General features: G+C 32.5%; 1 protein-coding gene across 1 annotated transcript in view; it reads right to left on the bottom strand.

Moving 5' to 3' along the window:
- mfr (ferlin family C2 domain-containing myoferlin misfire) overlaps window positions 1-24,176 on the bottom strand; it is a 91,305-nt gene that overhangs the window by 4,653 nt on the left and 62,476 nt on the right. Inside the window, exons 10-21 of the mRNA XM_085945741.1 lie at window positions 22,219-22,342; window positions 21,156-21,418; window positions 17,245-17,420; window positions 16,153-16,344; window positions 14,024-14,140; window positions 12,518-12,670; window positions 9,564-9,764; window positions 5,805-7,166; window positions 5,008-5,142; window positions 2,810-3,249; window positions 2,138-2,436; window positions 888-1,086 (exon numbers count right to left, since the gene is read on the bottom strand). Of these exons, the coding sequence (XP_085801867.1) occupies window positions 888-1,086; window positions 2,138-2,436; window positions 2,810-3,249; window positions 5,008-5,142; window positions 5,805-7,166; window positions 9,564-9,764; window positions 12,518-12,670; window positions 14,024-14,140; window positions 16,153-16,344; window positions 17,245-17,420; window positions 21,156-21,418; window positions 22,219-22,342 (3,661 nt within the window). The remainder of the gene's footprint in view (window positions 1-887; window positions 1,087-2,137; window positions 2,437-2,809; window positions 3,250-5,007; window positions 5,143-5,804; window positions 7,167-9,563; window positions 9,765-12,517; window positions 12,671-14,023; window positions 14,141-16,152; window positions 16,345-17,244; window positions 17,421-21,155; window positions 21,419-22,218; window positions 22,343-24,176) is intronic.

The raw sequence follows: 24,176 nt of genomic DNA, 5'->3' as shown, positions 1-24,176 counted from the left end.
AGTATTATAAAGAAGAAAAAAAAGGAAAAGATATATAAAGGATAAAAAGAGAACATAATATAAACATACAAACGCAGTGAAAATACAATTTTATTATACATCTATAGTAGTTCAAAGAAGTACACTGAGTTTGCTAAGGAGACCCTATTTCAATAATAATTTATAAAATAGCGTCCTCCTAAACTCACCTCACGCAAGTGGAATATATCGACACCCGAAGCAATTTGAATATGCAGGGCCAAATACTAAGTCATACTAATTATAATATCCTCAGGCTATCGAAGTAAATCATTTAGTGACTAACGATGCTGCTAAATAGTGACAGAATTGAGAAACGAAAGTTGTTCAAACAAAAATCAGGTTCATTTTGTCTTGCGTACATATATAAACAAAAATGAATACTTACTGAATATTTTAATTAAACATTTTTTATTACATAACTAATGCACAAAAATTAAGAATGTAGCATTCTTTATTGAACATACGAAATAAAACTTAAAATTAAAATTTCTGAATATTGTTCATGTGTTCATCAAAAATTACAAAAGATATTCATATTTTTCAGAAATTTCACTGTGATCAATGATTGCATCGATAGCTTTATTTTGTAAATCATGGTACCCGGATTTTCTACTTTCAATTTATTTCAAGACTTTCAATTCTATTTGGACATTTTGGTACAAATATATATTTTTAACAGATATGTTTCTGAGATGTTCTAAATGATACTTTATTTTATTTGAACTTTGTGTTTGATAATTATAATATACAAGACAATTTTAATAGCTGCTATTTTTGGTTAAAAAATCTGACACTTATTGTTGCTATTATTGCTATAAATAAGCATCTCGCCCAACGGTCGTCGATTTCTAATAAAAAAAAATTACCCTTTCACGTAAATGTCGGACATTTTCTCTCCTGTGAAAAATGCGTCATCTTCCAAGACGACATCATCTGTGTTCCAGATAATAATTCTGAGTTCGTATGACCGTGGTTTTCTAGGGGAAATATCGATCGGAGGACCTGGCGGGGGTAAATCCATTGGAAACATATCGACCCACATTTCCAACTTTCCCCTTTCGATACCTAAAATCAAAAAAAAAAATATTGGTATATTATACTTACATTATGGAGGTTTGACTGCATGGAAAGTTTTAAATAGTTTCTACTGAGACATAAACCGATGTCACATTTTGTGTGTCAGGATACGCCTAGTTAAGATTATTTTTTTATTTCACTTGTGGCGATCAACGAGCCCGTGAGAATAAGCAGTATCAGCAAAATCCTGACATACGAGTAGTTCTCAAATTTATATTATTTATTTAATTATTGTTCATACATTGTTCACAGGTCGTCGGCAGTTTCGAATAATGCTGACTCAGTAAGAAACACGGGTGGCAAAAAATAAGATCCGTTTAGTACATACATACATCTTTACCATATAAATTTTACACGAATCTAATTACCAATTGAAAGTAATAACTTTCACCTCAATAGTATTAATAATATTTATTATGAAAAATGCATTTTCTCACCGAAGGCCTGTGTTACTCAGTATAAGCATTTCTAAGTCGTCATGCGTTTCAATAAAAAGCTTATCACGATTGATGAAATATCTCAGTCTGCATTTTATCTTGGTAGACAACTGTCACTAAGTATCATAGTGTTTCGGGCAATAATACCCACCTCGCTGTTATCTCATACCATTATATCCATGTAAACTGTTCCTGCCTATCTGTCAAATATACTCGTCTCCTAATGCAACTACAAGTCTTCATACTTCAGTTTATATTCAGACATCACTCTCCTCAGTCATCCATCATTCACCTCACCTACTAACTGCTAAAGTTTTGACTTTAACAACGTCGCCAAACACTGTATTAAAATGTAGGACTATGGCATCAGTGGAAGGCAGTACGGTCCTGATAAAATAATCAAAAGTAAACATGTGAAACTTGCTACAAAAAAAAAAATGCGATGTGAAATGACTTGCAGCTAACTTAACTTACTTAATCATTAGGCTTAATAATATTCTTGGAAGCTTGACTTTAAAATACTTGTAACAGTTTTAACATAACTTCTTTTCTTCAATATTTCGTTAAATTTTGATTTTTTTATTGAACAAAATAAAAATTACCTGGCTTATCAGGGTTATAAAGAGGTCTGGTTTCGATGTGCTCTGGCACCAAGTGGCATCCAACGTGTGGCACCTCATGCCATCTATGCAGAACGCTGAGAGCCAATTTCTCTTCCAACTGCCTAGAGCTGCCGGCACTATCAGACGGGCCGTCTTCTTCTTCCTGGTTCTCAAAATATGTCTTGCCGATCTTCACCCGGCCCAGCTCGTACAATGGCGGGTCCAATTTTTTATCTTTGCAAAGTTTCGCGAGAATTTGCGTCGGTTTCATTGCGTCTCTCCATCGGTTGTATCCTTGTCTGAAAAAAATAATAATTCACCGCAGCTGATTAGCCTTTTGAAGTTATGCAATTTAATACACTCAGTACCTATACGGTTTGTAATAGTTGTCTAAAAACGTGACACCAATTTGTAGATACAACTATCAATTGAATTATTTTTTTCAAGTGAAGCGACAATTCAAAAAAATATGCCACTTTCTACTAAAAAGTGAGTTGAAACATTCCTTTCGATTTTTGTTGAACATTTAGTTGAACAACAAAAATCGACACGCAAGAACGCGGCACTAATAATTATACTAGCGCTACTAGTGATTAGAAGGAAAACTTAGGTAAATGTACTTAAAAATTAAATAATATACAATCTTATGCTGAGTTTATAGAGAGTACTTACTCTTCATATTGTTTTGAGATTCCGCAAGTTGCTCGGTGTCGACTGTAGAATCTGTTTTCCAAATCGATCCTCGTTTCTCCAATCACATCATCAGAGCCAACCAGATCCCAGTCTTGTATCTTTACGGTCAGTATAGAATCTCTGGGAAAGGTTGCTTCAACCTCAAAACATTTTCCGAACACCGGATTTAGCTGCTTGGAAATATAGTTCTCTTTGTCACTTATCCTTTTTGAACCAAGTTGCAAGACAATGTACGGATCCGCTTTACCGTTTAGGTCCATAGGGTGTAAGTCGTTGGCTTTTATCACGTAGACCCTTACTAGAACTCGGATAGGATCATTGGACGGCATTCCTTGGAAGAAGCCAAATTGTGGATCGAATCCGATCGATCGATCATCCAACCCCTTTTGCAGTGGCCACTTGTACACTTTGATGGCGCCCTACGGCAAGATTTTTACATAATTAATTTATTGATATAATGTCGCAAGCAAAGGGTGCAAGTGATCAATTGAAAAAAAATTTAATTAAAATTAATAATTCGATTTTTATACATGTATATTATGTCTTACTGCGCTGGCCATGATATTAAAATTCTGAGGATAAAATCCAGCGTTACGCAGAATGTTACCAACCGAGTGGTCGAACGCTCTCTTTCGATCACCGAAGTTAAGCACCATCGGGCGCGGACAGTATTTGGATGAGTGACCGCTTTTATTTTCACAGGAAAAAATAAATTGCACTCGGGTGAATTTGAACCACTAACCTTTCGGTTACCAGTCGAACTCGTTACCTTTGTACCACGGCACGGGACTGCCATAACACCGATTTTTACTGTATAATAACTGCGAATTTCACAACTGGGAATAGAGTTGTGAAATTTAATGAAGTTGGGTTATAGGTACAACAATTTTTCCAAGGCGTAGGTTCGGATTTCAACCATTACCTAGGTAGTACACAGGTATCTATTTAAATTATTTACCGAATCTCTAATGAATAAAGCAATCTATGCTATTAAACGTGAACGTATTATGTTTGTATATTATAGCTATAACTGAATTAACTTGAAAAATGGTAGGTACCTGCATTGTGCTTTCGACGAGCATTCAATAAAATATTACGGCGTTTACCTCATTTCATAATAATAACGTAACGTATGTAATATCTAACATTTCAAACTTATATAAACATGCAAGATATTTAAATGATCGTTGTTTTGATTAAATTTTTAAAATAGCTGTCGAGCTTTATTTTATTATTGGTTTTATCATATAGCTTTCACTAACTACCTTAGAAAAAGTAATGAATAGTAACTTAAGTCACGACATAACTTTTATTAATACATTTTTATGACACTGAAGATGATATTTTATAGAAAGATACCCGCTTAAAGAACCAATTTTCGCCATAATGTGACTTACAACCTTTTAGCATAATAACTCGATATCAATCTAGATTCAAATAAGTGTGCCATTATTTAAAAAAAGATAAATAAATAAATGAAGGCTTAATTGAAATTCAAAATTAAAAATCATATTAATATAACAATATGATATAATCAATTAAAATCCCTTTTGTTATGAAATTGCTCTTCTGCAAAGATGCAAATTGTCACTTACTTGGAAGAATCAAATTTAAAAACTATATTTTTTAATACCAATCTTTGGCAAAGCTCACATTTTTGAGATATTTACATCATATTATTTAAGACATGATATCGAATTCAATGTACTCTTTCATATGGAAAAAAATATTAATATGTATATCTTTAGAAAATTTGTGGTTACATGACCTCTCTCCATTTTTGAAATGCACAATATTCACTCTTTGAATAATGTTCAAATAAGACGAAATAACTTTATTGTTTTTTATTTCAACCAAGTGGTTCAATACAATATAATTATTATTAAGATAGTATAATAAAACTGTTTTATAAATCCCTTCAAAATTGTATCATTATTTTCATACCTATATCTCAATATGAAGTAACGTAGAGATATCCTTTTTTATAATAATTTATGTATTTATCAACTTCGGCAAAATTTCACAACGCACTCCTGTTAAATCACACAATGTTACATCAGCATTTGTCATACTTTTACACCATTTATGTGGTTAGAAAGCAACAAGTTGATTTTGTTACACAATAAATTCCATATATAGAATTACCTATATTTACAGAATAATAAAATAGTATTTACCTTAAAGGAACCAACTATTCTATTTTCATCTTCAGTGTCTTCTCCAGTCTTTTTTCCTCTGTACAGGTCAAAGGTCAACAGCCATTCTTTGAACTCCTCAAAAATGACTTGAGATTCAAGTTCATTTGGATACACCTGTAATTATACACAAACGATTAATAATAATTTAAAAAAAATATATATCCATCATATCAACAATCGGTGCACTGGAATAAATTTCGTCTCTCCAGTTATAACGGGTATAGGACGATTCGACGCTGGGACAACTGGGCGCTACGCAATCGAATTTACTTATACATTATTATTTTATTTAATACTTGATGAGAATTTGAATATGCATACGTAAATAATGATTTGCGCATATGTTTAAGTTTCAACGAAAAAAGAGTTCTTTTATTTTCATTTGAAGCGTCAGGCATATTAATTCTAAATCAGCAATAAAAAGTATTATGTTATGAGGAAATTTAATTAAAACTACTAAATAGTAGATAGAAACATATTAAACGTCTATTTATGTCATTAATGAATGCGCCCATTTGTCCTGGCATCAAGTTGTCCCAGTACCATTCTAACGTATCGTAATTGCGGTTTATTTTGTAGAAAAAATACGGTGTGTAAAAGGTTAAAGCATTATACATTAAGATATTAAGAGAATAACAAATACTTCTTGTTAAAAATGTGGATAATAATGTAAAAATCATATACCTAACTGTGAAAATTATGTGCTTATTTATTATTTCTTAAGTAACAGCTACCAAAAATAATAATATTATTAACATATCTCATTAAAATATTACCCTTGATAGTGCTGAAATAGGAAGTGTCCTTTTCTTGTCGGAAACAGGGCTAAGTCTCGCGGCATTTTTAACATTGTTTGACATAGATTTAAATTTCTTTTTTTTATCTGAACCTCTCAGATCTTTATCTTTGCTAAAGTTCCCAACGATTTTAATATCCGAATAAAGCGAGAGAGAATCATTCTTTCGCGTATTCAATGTATTTTTTGCTTCTTTCCCTTCTTCTATCATCAGCTCAACTGAAGCAAAATATTTAGTCCACCAATCCTTTTCGCTGTCATCATCTTCTTCTACTTCGCTAACTTGCCGTTTATTTTTTTTGTCATCAATTTTAACTGCTTTCTTGTTCGTTAAACCGGTTCCATAACCGTAAAAAAACGGAGTATCTCTCAGCAAGAGGGGACAGTTTTCTCGTTCGTTTTCAATTTGTATTTTCGTGTCGACCTGTACAGCGTCCTGGCGTTCTGAGTCAGTAGACAAATGCGCCGATCTTTTCCTTTCTGCCATCTCCCTTTCGTGTTGAGTCATCGGTATATACATATATTTATGTATTGAATTAATCATATGAGTTCCAACTAGCGTATATCTTCCGAAACTCCTACAATCTACTACTCTTATAGTGAGCGGTGGTCTATAAAGTTCTTGTTCAGGTAATTCAACGTCCAAAAATTTGACAGAGCAGGCGAAGTTCGGATTTTTTTGAGCGTTTTGAATTATGGAAGAGTATAAAATATTTCCCGCGCATTCTATATCTACTCTTGGCTTATCGACTGATAAAAAGTGAACCCTTTTTAAATCACGTAGACCCCAGAATAAGACTTCAATTCGATAGTTAGCAAGAGTTGGACGTATCTGATCAGGAACAGGCAAAAGCATTCCATCAAGTGGTGATGGTAAAGCTGGTACTCCAATCGGAGACTTGAGTTCTCCACCGTAACCTCGTGTGGTTTGAAGCAATTCAAATGTTGCAAGTAGTTCTCCGGCATGATCTAATCCTCTTGTTATTTCATACCATTCTAGCGATGGAGGAAATAACGGTTTACTGTACGAATCTTGTAAAGACTTGACAATTGGTTTGGCCATTGCTCGGCCGATGAACTCCGATTTTCCGACCTTATCCCGATCGAATATTTCAATTATTATGGTAAACGGATCAGTTTTAATTTGTTCTATTGCGCCAAAAAGAGATATGTCATTGTAGATCAATGTTTGGTCCCAGGTCGGGCTAAGAGTTTCATCTATAACTCGTGTCGTTTGGCAATATTCGCTCGCAATTATTCGAGCGAATGGATCAGATAATCCGGACGCGTCTGAACCAATGAGAGATCGCGCTTGATAAATATAAGCGCGTAATTGAAAAATCTGGAAATAATAAAAATTTTGAATATTATTTAACGTAAATCTTTATTTAGACTCCAATATGAAGCATATCGTCACTGTACAGGCCAAGTAGGGTAACCCTAAAATTATTCAATAAGTGAAAATAACTGTGGGCATTGGATTTACTTATTATTTTATATAATATTTATTTATTATTTTATTATTGGGTGGTAAATTGGGTGGCTTACTCTGTACGTACCCTGTAGCTTACGTTTAGAGAGGGTCACAGCATTTGGCTGGAATATTTTTTTTTGGATTTACGATACTTGGCCAATTCGTGTAAGAGTATGCAATAAGTCCATTTCCACCAAAATGTCACTGTGGTGAAAAGTGAGGGTTACGGTACTTTGCCTGTATTGTGACAATTAATACCTAGTACTTGAATAATTAGGAAACAGTGGTTTATCAGCAGACTTTTTTTACGTTATTTTTAACACTAAAACGGGGTATGAGGCCCATAGTGAAACAGTTGTGTAGTATAAATCCACCAGTATAAGTTGTCCGCTGAGTGAGGTCGCCACATGCTAATATTTGACATATTATTATACAATACTTTTTTATACTGTGATGGCCTTAATTCTAAACTCGAATACCTAACGATTTATGATGGTACATGTATAGTAGCAATCACAGAAATGATCAGGCTTTGAGAGCATTACATAATCAATGTATTGTGAGAATTCAACCGGGTGTTACTTGGGATCGAGTCCTGAATCCATATACACAATAATAATTTATTATAGTGATTATAAAAATAACATGAGAATTTGATCCATTCGACGAGATTTTAACCCGTTAACCTATTTTGGATGATATTGCTAATAAGGTAAAAAGCTGACCTGATAATATCATGACTAGGGACTCCAATCCCGGGATCCCGAGCTATTTTCGATACCTATGAATCCCGGGATTGGTAAACTTAATCCTGAAACTTTCGGGATTGATTTTTTATTTATAGAAAATAAAATAAAAACGAAAATATAACAGAAAAATACTTTTAATTACATTAAAAATAAACAGAGTGTGAATGAAGTTTGATTTATGCCCATGTGTAAGCTGCTGATTCATTTTATTTTTTCACATAAATTAATAAAAATGAGAAAGATTGGAAAAAACAATGCTTCCCACTTTTAACAAAGTAATTCCACCACGATCTCATACGTTTTACGGCAGTTTCATATTTGGCTGACTAATTAGATTTATGAAGCGGAAAGGCCATACCCCATGATTTGCTTTACTATTTTAAATCTCACTAACCCATTCATTAAGTCTTTACTATCAGTTACAGCAACTTCATATTAAATTCACTTTAATATTTATATTACAATATTATTTACACCATTAAACTTATGTATTTCCAAGATTGTACGTATACAATATTAACAATAAATGTCTTAAATAGTATAAATTATACTAGACTTATTTTTGACCGATTTTATCAATGTTATTTGTAAATATAAAATTTTTATATTAACTATGGAAAACATGCCAATCCCGGGATTGTCAAATTGTAATCCCGGAATCCCGGGATCAGAATTTTGGCTCGGGATTGGATTTCTTAATCATGACAAAGAATTCAATTTAACAAAGAAGATTTTGGTTGTCAGTCTAATAGATAGGTAAGCATATTATGATCGAAATATGCAATAATTGAGTAAACAGTAGCTTCAATATTTGACTTCATTTTGTCCAAAGATTATGAGGATATTGTTTGAAATATATGAGTAAATGTAAACAAGACAGTATTGAACATACATAACGTGAAAACACCTCATATATTATATACCCACTAGAGAAAATCATATTTGAAAAAAATACGAAACTCGACGGTATTTGAACCACTGGTGTCGAGACAATCTGTGCATTAACCAATTATCTTACGCGCCTCCTATCTAATTACGACAATTTAAACTATTAGGTCATACATGAAATGCTTATCAAATTGCGTTATTATTGACTATCGGTTTTTGTATATAAAATCAAGGAATATTAATTACCTTAATTACTAACCGACGCCCGGCTCTCGTCAAATATTTTAGCCAAATACGATTTTTTCTAGTGGGTATATATTTAAGGTATTTTCAAAGTTATATATGTTCAATATATGGAATGTTACATTCTCAAAATCTTGTGAATTATTCATTGAATAAAAGAAATTATTAAAGACAGTACCTATTAATTGTGTGTTATTTAACCCTACAAGAGAGGCTCCAGTACAGCAGTGAAAAACCGAAGTTTAAGAAAACCACATAAATATATTTCGACCTCACTGGGAATCAAACCCAGAATACCTAGTATGAGCAGGCAGTGCCTTAAGTATTGGACTACGAAGCCCGTCTGAAATATTGATTAATCGTAATATTATTATGAATGACATACGTGATGCTCATTGTATGATATCACAGCTGGCGGCGAAACATCTATTCTCTCGGGCGTCCTCAGCTCTCTGCATTGTTGGTAACCTCCTGGCAGACCATCCACGAAGTGCTCCTTGTGCTTCATAATTCCCAGCCAGAGGCAGAGGCGCAATTTTGTTGGTATTGTCCAGCCACTGGCTCCGTCTGCCTTCTTCCCGGGGAGCTACAAAGCAAGACAGTCTTATTTATGTATTAAAGTCGATACTTATGTCATTATGATGCTCCATATTTTCTCATCATAAAATACATAAACATAGTGTTTCTATATAATTAAAGTAGTATTGTTATGTTATATAATTGAGAATAAATACATATGTTTGTATATATCAAATCTGCTAAGGTAAAACGGTGTAAGCGATGTGCAGTCAAAAATTCTTCTTCTTCGGCGATATCCGCCCCTTAATTGGAGCATATGGACACCACGCGGCGCTCGCCAGTCTTCTTGTTTCGTTCCAGGTCAAACCAGCATCACGTAGCTCCGCCATATACACTATATAGATAGTATTTAGCAACCTTCCAGAACGCCAGAATCCGGTCGGCTTGAAGAACAGGCAAGCAAGTTTGAAGCTCTCTTCGCCGAGCCAGGTCCAACGTCGCCTCTTCACTCTCAGTGTTATCTTATCGTCTCGTTACTCCTAAAGTCATACCACCGCATACCCAGTATCCGTCGCAAACATCTGTTTTTTAAGTTCAGTATACGGTTGCTCTGAACCTTCGTAAGGTACCATGATTCGCTACCGTAAAGCAGCACCGTCAGAAGCGTCGAATAGGCGGCATTTGGTTTTGACCGAGTACAATCGTGAGTCCCAGACATTTCGCATCGAGTTGAATGTTGCTCCAGCCATTCCCATTCAGATAGCGAGCTCTTTCTGCAAAATGCCATCTCCCGTGATGTGTACCCCCAGGTACTTGAAGCTGTCGATGCTCTCGATGTTTTGTCCGTCGCTAATCAGAGGGAAATCTGGATCAGGACATGTGCTATCACACAAAACGTTGGTTTTCTGTGCGTTGATTTTCAAACTAACGCGAGATGAGTTGTTATGCAACCTGTCGATTGTCTCTTGAATGACCTCGATTGAGTTGTCGAATTTAGGACAGCGTCATCGGGGTATTCCAGGTCGCATAGCTTCACCGTGTGGGTAACAGGTATGCCTCGGTCGGGTGGTATTGACTTCCGTTGTAGCCAAAAATTAGTTTTATATTATTTAGGGTATTTTTTGAGATGAAGCTAAAATTATTCTCTGACACGTAACTATAAAATTTCTCCCCTACTACTACTCATAGATTATTATGGGTCTATTAGAATTGAATGATTCGACGCGAGGATAACAACTGGACTCTATTTAATCGAATTATTTATTTTACAGGTTTAGGAGTTTGGAATTTTGTGTGAACATAGAAAACATGCTTTATTACAAAAAGCCATCAAAATATTATTTTTGGTCAAAAGCGCAGTTAGCTGGTTTACAGATTAAGTAGTCTAAATGTCAGTATATACGACAGAATTCCGAAATCCGGACATACGAATTCATCATTTATGATAACTCATGGCAATTCAAAAAAACATTATTCCCTTACAGCAAGTTAGAAACGTGGTGGCAATATGACGTATGTTTCAGGTCATCCTATTACGGCTGTAGCGATGTATCGATTTATTATTAACAGTTTCTATAACAATGTATGCAAGTGTCTATCTATAATATAATTTAGTGCAAGTACTATTTATTTATTTATTTATTTATAAAAAAAAAGAGTATTACGGCATTACAGCTTTTGGCCAATGCGCCATAATACATAATACATACAAATATATAAAAATATCTTAATTACAAATAACAACTAATATGACAAGAAAGTGGAAAAGACAGCATGTGTAAATATTAAAGAAATATGATAATATATACAATTATAAATTTATCCTATTTAAAACGTCTACAAACATTATATAATTAATAAAAAACAAATCAACCTTTATGGTGCCATCAAATAAGCTAATTGCACGATACACAGCATCATGAAACATAACATCTGTCCTGCGACGAGGTATCTTGAAGACCGTGGAGCTGCGAGTGATATTGGTGGGAACATGAAAATTAATATTTGCCAGTATATGCGGATTGTAAATGAACCCACGAAGAAGTAAAAAGAAATGCTTTAAAAGAACAATCACTCTTCAGGTAGACAGGGATTGCATTGATAGCATACCCAGAAGAAAACGAGTCGGGAAATTCATTTTATTGTCATTATCATAAGGAAAGAACCCGTATGTTCTTAAGTAGAGAAATCTAAGAAATCTATTGTGGACTCGATCCAGCTTAATTGTGTGCATGAACCTATTAGGACTCCAAATAATGCTGGCATATTCAAGAATACTCAACACAAATGATACGTATAATGTACGTAGCACTCGGACGTTTTCGAATGATGTTGAAACCCTCATAACAAAACCAAGCATTTTGCTAGATCTAGTACTGATGTTAAGAATATGCTGATTGAAAGTGAACTTTGTATCATACAATACTCCCAAATCTTTTATCTCCGTTACCCTACTCAATATTATACCAGACAATGTGTATGGGAACAATAAGGTGTGCCTTGAACGATTGAATGAAATAATATTACATTTGGAGACTATGAAAACTATGGTTTACAATCCCTGAGTGTCTGTTAAGTTTTTTTTTGTGATGAAGTTAAAATTATTATTCTTTGGCACGTAGTTGATTAAAAAATGTGTGACGAAATCATTTAAGTTCTTATTATTATTTGCCCTTCTGTAATGTTGAAATCAATAATTACTCTCTTTTGGCTTAGTGTTGACGACATGATTTAAAATAAATTTTGCATTGACAATTCAATATTTCTATTCTTATTATAGAATGGAATGCTTTGTCTTTCAGAAGCAATTTTATAACTTACTTTAAGAAACATGGTATGCGCTTTTCCGCATAGTTTCCCGCATTCTTCTTCGATTGGTGAGTAGATGACATGTCTAGCCAACACTCTCTGGTATGCCAACCGCCTGCCTCCACCAACCGCCCATATCACCACGTCGGGTAGTGCACCTTGTGGCTGGAAACATTCACCAAAGGATTAATACTATGGAAATTTCCTGAGAAACATATGTTTCTTCTGGTTGCCATTTCTAACGGTGTGTAAAGTAGTGTAATAATATATAGGAGATTATCAATTCCATATGGGCCAATTAATTGATACGTGGACTGAGAATTGAACTGCTTTCTGCTGCTTATTTTTGTCAACTATAAAAATATAACTTAATATAACGAAAGAGACAGTTGCTAAATAATAAAATATTAAATATACAAACTTTGTAATTTAAAGCCGCACAATTAGCAATAATTACTTCATAGGAGGTGTATAATAAGAATTGTAGCTTTATTAGTGATGGTTTTAAGATGTTTAAAAAAACACCTTGCTTTAGTACAACCTATTTACTTCATTATATTATTATATTAAGAATTACGTGATCGGCATTTCTTTCACATAACTATACAATTTCTTCCTTACTATACACACAATATTATGGGTCTAGGACGATTCGGTGAAAATAAACAGACTCTCGTGAATTATAGGTACTTTTAAATACATATGTATTACTTATATATTGACATATTATTTATTATTTAATATTTGGTTAGAATTTAAATATGCACACGTTAATAATGATATAATTTTGCATATGTTTAAGTTTCAACGAGAAGAAAGTTCTTTTATGTTTATATAAAGCGTCAGGAATAATAATTTTTAATCCGCAATAAAAAACATTATATTGTGAGCAAAATTAATAAAAACTACTAAGTAGTAGATAGAAACTTATTAAACTTTCTCGTCTACTTTCTGTATCAAATCGTAACGAACTTCTATTTTTTATTTCATTAACGAACGTTATTTCATTCGAAAGTGCAGTGCCCACTTGTCCTGGCATCCAGTAGTCTCAGTGCCGATATTATATTTTTATGTACCGACTTTAGTAGCTGAAAAAATACGAAAACCCTAAATGTTTTCGCTAATACTTAAGAAAACCAGAATTTTAAATAGATCCTAATTCATGAAATAACGAGATATTGTAGTACTTTTCCATAAAGCAGATAAGACAGTAACTTTGTGTAAAATTATGAAAATTTAAAAAAAAGATACATGAGTATTATTTTTTATAATTTATTTACAAAAAAATCAAAATAATATAAAACAGTCAACCAAAATGTGATAAATTCTGGTAACATACCTAAAACTTAATGCGATCTGTCTGTTAATTTTATTGTGACGTGTATTTTTTATAACACCTATCTCGATTTTATTTATTTTTAGATTTTTATTCACATTAATCGGTCAAGACTGTACTTAATTGATTGATAGATTGTAAAAATAATTTATTAATCGGTAAAGCAAAGCTGGTATACTCACATCCTCAACTAATAATTTCAGTTTAGTCAGATAGGTTTGTGCAGTCTTGTATCTCTCCTTGTAAGAGCTTTTCGTCGAAATCGCTTTCAGGTGTCTGCTTTTCTTCACCATTGATTCCTGAAAAAATCGCCGATATTCTACAGTTATACAAATATTGAACATAATGGACAGTAAGTATAATTTAAAAATATATTAATACCTAATATAATATATTAATAAATACCTAATAGTATTTGATGTTCATTTCTACCTGTTTATATAATTTATACGTTAAGCTAGGAAGCTTTTGACTTTACCTAAAACTTAATGCATACCTTTTTGAATACTAGAGTGACGGTCGACCCATATCAAGTTTTGTTTGAAATAAAAAAGGGAATGATAGACTACACATAAATGTCTACCTATTTTAGGGATCTACGTATTACTTAAATAAAGCCAAAGTGAAAACATTACGAATTATTTATAGTGTATATTCAAAATTTTATAATTTAAAATCAGTTATCCAATTTTTTACAATAATAACAATATACTCATTTTATAATTTTATTGTTGATAAATCTCAAATTGAGTGGTTTTAATCTGCAAACCGGCTAACTCCATTTGGGCAAATTGTTTAGGAAGGAGAAAAACCCTAATAATTAAACCATCGAGCGGAATTTAAAAATTCCAAAAATACACCTGAAAAATATTTTTTTTTGCAATATAAGCTACACTATGAATTAATACAATATTTTAGCTTCCCTTTTGTATATAAATAAAAATTATATAAAGAGCTGAGTTGTACCATTTACGATATTGGAAATTTGGTACCTGCAGTTGGCTGCTTATTGTAAAGAACGATAACGCATTTATTTTGTGTCAGCATAGAAAACATGCTTTATAACAAAATGCCATCAAAATCTTATTTTTGGTTTATAGATTAAGCAGTCGAAATGTATATAGGTAGGTACTCGTGCAATGTTAGTATATGCGAGAGAATTCCGATTTCCAGACATCGAATTCATTTTGTGGTAACTCATAGCAATACAAAAAAACATTTTTCCCTTACAACAAGTTAGCAACGTGGTGGCGATATGACGTATGTTTCAGGTTGTACTGTTACGGTTATAGCAATGTATCGGTTTATTGTTAACAGCTTCAATAATAATATGCACGCAAATATCTATTCATTATATTATAATATATTGTAAACACTATGGTTTGCAAACCCGGGTAATTTTAATACAAATTTCCAGGATTGAACATGTTAAAATCCGGGATTTCGGAATTAATTTTTATACGATTTAAAAAAAAACATACACGTTTTTGTCAATTACCTAAAGAAGTGTAATTTAAAGATAGCGTTTAAATAGTATAATATTATTGAAATCGTGAATAAACAGTATTTATCGCTAACTTTCATCAACTCTCGTATAAACTAAATTACTGAGGATTCGTTATTAACCGACACGTTACCGCTCAGCCGCCACATAATATTCATTATTCAAATAAGCCTTTCATGGTCATATTATTACTAGAGCTGCTATTTTGGCGCATGCATAAATCAGTCATTATATTGGATTCTAACTAAACACGCAAATGTCATAATTATTAATATCATTATTAATATTGGTACTACAATAATAATAATAATGTAAAATTTCTGCCATTTAGTTTGACACGGACTTTTCAGACGGAAAATTTTTTTAATAAACAAATAATTTACGAAAAAAAAACAAAAATGTATTTCGATCCTAACGTAATATGGGTTTCCGCAAAGTAAAGATTGTATTATCAGATTTTTATTTTTACGAGAAATGGATATTAGCCACCACTTGCTCAACGTATTAGGTACAAATACACATTAAAAACTATATATAATGTGTTTTTTTTACCAAAACTAGGATTCGAAACCAAGATCTTCAACATTATTGGCCGACACGTTACCGCTTGGCCATCGTTGGACTAATGTATTCACGAACCTAATACATATACTCTTAAAAGATTAATATTTTATTTGATCTGCATGACAGTAGTTTCATATTATATTATAGTTCAAATATTGTATTATTTTCTTAGAAAAATATAAGAATTAAAGAGACTGTGACGTGGGTAGCGTAACTGGGTAATCTTAAATACAATATAATTACAATTTCTCTTAGACATAGTTCAGCTCGCCGCTTATCTAATTCCGTGTTGGCAGCGATGCCGCCGGAGGCAGTCGGTCCCTTGCGCAGCTCCACAAAGCGGCAGCAGCCAATGTGCAGGGTATTTAGAGCGTCTTTCAAATAAGCCAAGGCATCCTCCGCGGAAGCCTCGCTTGTGAGCCTTAAGCCATCTTCCTGCAATTGCGTTTTACAATTATATTCCAATTTAGTTATCCGTTGATTAAAAACGAATAGTCCGCCAAGGTAATTTAAGAGACTAAGCGCCGTTTAAAGGTAGAAAATAAAGAATATGAATTCATTGAATGGAGTAAAACAAAGATGATCATGATGATGATGATTATGATGATTCAATTGAATTCAATTAATTTATTTTTACATGTTGTGGACATTACAAATTATAAGTTTAAGACATTCACAAATGACATAAAACATTATTATAATTATTATAATGATGATGATACCACAAATACTTAATTTTATACCTTTATACGCCATGTCGGCATGTAATCAACACTGGTAAATCAGTTATAAAATACATATTATGTTTTCTATTTTGTAAAATTTTGTACCAATCATTTTCACTTATTACTCGTTAAGTGACTCAGCTGGGTCCCCATATATGTAAGCAAAACAAATAGATATTTTAATTTGTAGAAATAGCTTAAATTGCGAAAATCTCTAATTCAAAACATTGAATATAACACAATATCAAAAACCTTAATTATACATAAATAATGTACCCCATGAAAGCCGCGCGGCTTAAGTTTCGGTCTATCACATCGTGGGTCCATAAATTAAAAAAAAAGAAACACCAATTGACTTCTAAGCAAGAGTATAATTGAAAATTTCAGCTGCAACCAAACTGATTTGAGCAATTTTACCCCAAACCACAAAAATGTCTACATCTATTTTTTTGTAATGATATTTGGCTTTTTTGTTTTGTTTGTGATTGCTTATATAATAAAAATGATTTCAGATAATATTATGTGCAATACAATATCGTTTTTTTTTATCCTGTTACATTAATTATAGTCATGAAAATTGGTAGCGTAAGTCAAACAAATATAAAATTACCAGGTTATCACAGATTCGCTCCAGGATGTTGGACGTATAGAGACGCCTTCGATGGTCCGGCCAGGAAGAGGTGACGTGCAAGCAGGGTTTCTTGTCCCAATAAGGGAGAAAATAGTGGATGCGATCGTGTGACAACGCCTTAACCGGCTGGGTTATGCTTTGACTCCTGTCATTTTCTGAGTGATAAATAAAATTCAAATACAACAAAAAATAAAAAAAAACATTATCGTTTAACATTTTATTATATTACATAATGAAGATAATGTAGAACGAAGTCCATGACATAAAATTGGATTGAGCAAAACTCAATAGTTATTGACAGGAAACCGAATTATTTAGAATTTTTTCGCAAGCTTTTTGCGGATTTAAAATTTAAATTATTAGATACATATTGTGTGAAATATACCTATTCTATTTTTTGTTAAATTTTATCTATATGCGAATTTATTGGGTTTAAAAAAATATATGATTCATATTGTCATCTATAACCGTTATTTAAACTACTATGTCCAGCTATACTAGACATCGCATTGTTTATAATAATATGTATTTACTTATATGCCGAGTTGGACTTGACGTTATAGTAAAGTTTAAAAGTAAATTTACAATTACAATAACATTTATGTTATAAATTAATTATATAATTTATATTACCTATCTTATTTAATAACGTATATGTTTATTCTTTAAACCAATTAAATAATTATATAATAAGGAGTGCAAATGGTTAAGCCACATTTTCTAGATTTAGATTGTCTAGAACGAATAATATTTTTCTGTTTTTCTGTCTGTTTGTCGCTTTCCTGGAATCCTAAAAATAGACGCAGACATTATAATAGAACATAATGAAATTTCTCACCCAGAATGAGCTATAATAATAATATAATTTACTCTGAGGTTAAAGCTGTGTTCACACATTATAAAAAAAGTTTGCTACGAATAAACTTTCCATGTTTCACAAAAAGTCGTGACAGTGATTCGGTTGACAAGTGACACGCCTGAAATATATTTATGAAAGTTTTATTTTTATTTTGTTTACTACTCCAAAAAGTCCAGAATATAGTTACATTATCATACTCTCAATTCTGCTAATTATCATCATATTGTATACTAATTACTTTAGTGGAGAAGACTCGATACGAAGCGATCATTTGAACTTTAATTTAAATAGGAGAGCTTAAAATAAATCCGTACAATTTTCACGAATCGTGCGAATATTTGATGAGTTCGTTCATTAGTAATGCCACCACAACATGAAAAACTATGGAAATCATTAGTAAAATAATATACTTAGAACTATTGATATGCCGGGATAAATAACCGTGCGACGAAACTATAATATTATAATCTTGGTCAATGGTGGCAAACCTATGGCACGCGAGATGATTTTGAAGAGAAAACATATTCCTATTATGATAATAAATAACAGATCGCATTGTATATGTTACGCCGAATGTACGAAATTGAATATTACATGAAATGGGCAAAATTTTGCCTTAATCATGAAAAATGCAAGCCCGTTGCCTTATTCATGAATTAGAAAAAATATCTGAAGAGTGCGTGAATTCGGCCGTAATTTTTCTGCCTAGTTCATGTATTGGACAAATTAGATAGTAACGCTACGGTGGTATTTTTTGCAACTAAACTAAATGCATCAAATGCTCATGCATTGGTCAAAATGTACATATTATATTATCTATGGTCAAAATAGATGTCGCGCTCCGGTGGTGTTTTTTGCAACTAATCAAACTGAACAAATGTGTCAAATGTCATTGATTATAATATAAAAATATACCAATCAATAACTACAATGACGTTCATATCCATTTACTATGCGCAAAAAAAATCTAGAACTATAATATGATAACGGAAGAAGTTTATTGAAACGTATTTTCGCGATTTGATTCGTGCTTGGGTATCAAACGTGCAATGGTCGATTGAATGTTTGTTATAGTTTGTTGACACTTGATAGCTAACCTAAAAATGGACATTCAGTTGAATAAATTAATTCAGAATTACAAAACCTAACCTAACCTAATAATAATAATATTATATTATGTCCAATTATAACTAATAAAACCATCCGTATTAAATTTACTTTTTCTTCTGTCATGTTGACAGTTCAAGAATTCCATACCCTGGCGAATTCATGTACTCAGCAGAAAATTTACCTAATTCATGAATAAGGCAACAGGCTTGACTATTACATGAATTAGCCAAAATTTTGCCCATTTCATGTAACATATACAAAATAGCAGGCAAATGCTCTTCAAGAATAAGCATTACCTACGTTTAATCTAATTAGGTATTTAATTGCATAGGTCGGTCCTTAGGCGTTATGCGTCACATAATATTGAAACCGCGCCGCGAACCTCTGATTTTGATCGATGTACAATGCTTGAGACCAATGTAGTGAAATAATGCTTCATCTGATCGGACCATTTATGATAGCAATTTGTGCGTAAAGAACCAAAATAAGTAATACAGTAACAAACAATTTCATTTATACCCAAAAAAAATGACTGTTCGAAATAAGAAACAAAAACTTCGTGGAGCTTGCAGTGGTAATTCCGGCAGACACTTTCAAAATTGGTGGACCGAAATGTATGGCGTATTTGAAAAAAATCTATGTGTATTGTGTTCTGTAAGTGATATCTACAACATCATCATTTTTAATAGAATTCTGAAAAACTATTTTTTTCTCCATGAAAAACTGCTCGACACGTCAGACAGCCGTGAAATAATATTTGGTAAATTTTGACACGCGTACGTAAAAAGGTTTGCCAACCCTGCCCTAGGTATATTAGAAAATTTAAAAACACATTGATCATTGTCTCGGTGTAATATTATATTTTATGATCATTCGTCTCCGGCCAATGGCAGTTTTTGTCACTAACTTACGATAATGGTGTTCTTGTTTTATAATATAAAAAAAACGATCTATAAATTCCTTTCAAGGACGTGTAATAATCTAAATATCTGTTAAATTGATGTATCGATTGAATTAACATAGTATGTAACTAGGTTTATATTTAGCAGTTTTCGAATTATGAATTTTGGACATACTCGTCCATAATTTTACAAAATCACATTGAAAGAGCGCCTGAAGATAGGGCAACAAAATGGACCTAAATGGAGTACTAGAATGAGATAGTGAGGGGACTGGCGACTGGCGAGGGATAAGAGTAAGTGGAGAGAGCTTATGGAGGCGGCCAAATTGCACATTGATAAATGACAGTAATTTAATTTTCATTTATTTTTTCATTATAAATAATTTATTTCGAAATTGATACCGTACGCAGCAAACCTGTGCGCATTATTTGCTTCAGCGCATCTATTCTATACACAAGACTTCTTTCGGCGGGCGTCGGCCGCTATCTAAGGTAGGAAAGCATTCAAGTATTAGCACTTATTGTGATAGATGTGATAAATTTTAGAGTGAAATAGACAATTTTGACAGTCCAGACGGCTAACTTATTGTAATTGTATTTGTTACAATAAGTGTTAATATTTCTATACTTTCCTACCCTAGTTAGCTGCCGTAAAGGCCGGAAGCAGTCTTATGTATAGAATAGATGCGCAGTGCAATATTATAAAATTACATATGTAAGAATATCAAATTATCATATAAAATGTATTAATAACGGATTATAAAAAAACTGACGTATCTCTTTTAAAAAAATCAAGCAAAATAGGTTTGTAAATCTAAGATCTTCACACAGGACCCATCATTTTCTGAATGAGTTTTTTTTAACTTTTAAGGGTTATTTTATTACCTCGCTCTAACAAAATATACATAAATGAATCTCACATTCTTTTATAGCTCCTGTAGTTACGATTGGGGGTGTTTTACAATGGTGAGATTCCGGGTTTTATTGGAAATGTTTTATTGAGTGGAAAGATACACAAACCTTGAGCATCAGTGCTGCCTCTCGAAGTTGGATTGAAGCCATCCAAAACATTTCCGGAGTTCCCCATGCTTAGTTCAAAGCTGATCGGTTTTTCGCAGAGTTTCTTTTCAATCATTGTGGCGTCGAGTATAGTTGAGAACAGAAGGAAGTCTTCGTCTTGGCCGAAGCAGGATTCGGCGGGTGGCAAACAAGCCTCCACCTCAACAGCTGATGGAATTGCTGCCATACTATCTGTCACTTCTGTGCGAATGGCAATCAAAACTCTGTAATAATTCAACACACGTTAATCAACTTCAAGGAGAATGTAAAAAAAAAATTATAATAATGAATTTACAGTGGTTTATTTACATGATTTATTCTGGATCGGAACCATTTCCTCGTGTCAAGCCTATCAGGCTCCATTAGCGAGGGGTGCAAAACTAGTAAATGCGCTCCCCAAAAACGTAGAGATTTTCGGTGACGTGCAATGTATTTTGTATTCGAAATTTTATTTTTCCGTATAAAATTGTACTTAAGTATGTTTTTTTAATTTCTTTTTTAATATTATTATTATTTACATATTCTCTTCTCTCTTGTGAGGGTAATATTTGTTATAATGTAAATCTCATGTTGTGCACGTCTTGAATTTAGTTTTGTTATGTCCACAATGTTTTGTTTTTTTAAATAAATAAATAAATATGTTGTAAGAAAATGTGAAAATAGAACGTGTTTTTGTATTATGTTTTGTTGATGATTAGGTACATATAGAAAATAATACTGTTAGTACATATTATAATTATAATATCTGTAGTGGTCCTGGTTCAATCAGTACATGATTGGGCTCGGGACAGAGCACACGTACAACTCACATAAATCTAATATCAAAAGTACCCTCACGTGTTTCATTGATCACCCACTCCCAAATATCCAAGTAAGTTTACTCTTTTTAGAGAGCGACATGTTTAAAAACAATCATGATAGTGTCATTCGTTCCTTTATGTGAATATTGCAAAGACTTTAGTTATACGAATTGCCACGGTTCTTCCTTTGATAATCTAACATAATATTATTATTTCTAATTTACCTTGCTCGATATGAGACTCCTTCACCTAATCCAGCATTTAGGGCAGAGTGTTGATCAAGGAGTGAATAATCTCTTGGAGAACCATATAGGTATACGTAGGCAGGGCCAAAGGTTGGCAAGAAACCTAGAAGACATAACGTATATAATATTACATGACAACTGGTACATACGATATAATAATATGTATTTACATTTTTTCAACGATTCGAATGAATGCTGTTATTTTTTTGGTAATTGGGATATTGAGGATTAATTGTAAAGTAAAGGATACATCAGTAGCGAAGGGTGGAGGTAGGCTGTTAAGATCCGCCATAAATAGTGCACATTAAACTTTCTTAGCCATACGTATTTGTTTTTATTGAACTAAGACTACAATTTACAGATAGTGTTGGTTAGTTTTTTAAATATCAATCAAACCCTGCCTAGACCAAACCATATAAGTTGTGGCATAATTTAGGCGATACGATAAAATTGTGCACACTCTTTTATTGATACTTATTTGTTTTCGTTGGATTAAGAATACATATTACACATATTGTTGGTTATTTTTTGTAAAATTCATTAAACCCTGCCTTAACCAAAATATAATAGACATAAAAAATTATTCTATCTATAAAATATCCAAAGATAAAGATGATTTAATTACATAATTTTAGATATTATATAGATAGACGAGAATTTTTCGACTATTATCTATTAAGGCTTAGTTTTCGCTGCGTTTAATCGAATTTAAAAACTAACCAACACCATTTTGTAAATTGTAGTCTTATTTCAATCAAAACAAATACGTACGATTGTGCAATATTTATGGCGGATCTTAACAGCTTACCACCACCATTCGCCACTGGGTTACATACATGTAAAAAATAGTTTGGAGAAGTTTTCCCTACATAAATATTTATGCGAGAAACAGGATTCACTTAACATTTAACTATTTTTTACTTAAGTATTATATTTCGAGAGACAGGCGATTCCTCGGGAAACCGTATGGTATTTATACGCTTTAACTAAGGAGCGGACACTGTTGAAGAAGAAAGACTAATAACTTTTGTATTAATTTCTAACATTGGATTATACTCAGCGCTCGAAATGGACCGAAACGCACCGGAGCGCCGTTCCGGTTCGTAAAATCAGTAAAATTATCGCTTCGTCTCGTGAAAAAAATAATTTCACCATCCGAGCTAGATAGACCTTATAACAAAAAATCTAACACTTAGGTTTATAAAATACAAATAAAATTTGATAACTGTGTTAATAACTTCCGGTTCGTAATCTTTTCCATTTCGAGCGATTTCATATGCGGGCATCCGTCACTATTCAACTATCGCCATCAATTTATTTGAAAAAGGAAAAACGTTTTTATGTTTCCTTTGTGTACGATTAATAAGTACCATTATTTAAAAAAAATATAAAAGTAAACAATTATTCTCCCATGTAACCACAGAATAGATTGATAGTAAGATAAAAATGTGAAGCCTTTGGAAAGATTTTGAAGCCGGATTCAGTTTATTACTTTATAACGGTCAAAATAATATCAATATTGTTTCCATTACATACCGTTTCGTTCACGTGAAAAGCTTCAATTCATATTATGAAACAGACATATTACTATTAAAATAATAATATTCTTAAATCCATGTTTAAGAGTATCCCATATTTCTCCACACTCGAGATATAAACCTTGTTACAACCTTCGTAGAAGGTAGTCGACTTCCCATTATTTCGGTGTACCATACGTATAACTCATTTAATTGACTGTACACTCGAATTATTAAAAAAAAAACTATATGAAGCACTCCGACTCATATTATCTACGTGATTTGTGTATAAAATTATAAGATAAAAAGAACTTTTTTATATACAACGTATATGTTGAATCATATAAATTTGACTTGACTAGCTTAAACGATCAAAAAAAAATTGTACTTGATAGAAATAATACTGAAATGTTATTTTGA

Source organism: Rhyacophila brunnea, unplaced genomic scaffold, assembly GCF_057557595.1.
Source record: "Rhyacophila brunnea isolate RB1 unplaced genomic scaffold, BYU_Rbru_1.0 scaffold_1, whole genome shotgun sequence".
Taxonomy (NCBI): domain Eukaryota; kingdom Metazoa; phylum Arthropoda; class Insecta; order Trichoptera; family Rhyacophilidae; genus Rhyacophila; species Rhyacophila brunnea.
This window is presented reverse-complemented; position numbering and strand designations above follow the sequence as displayed.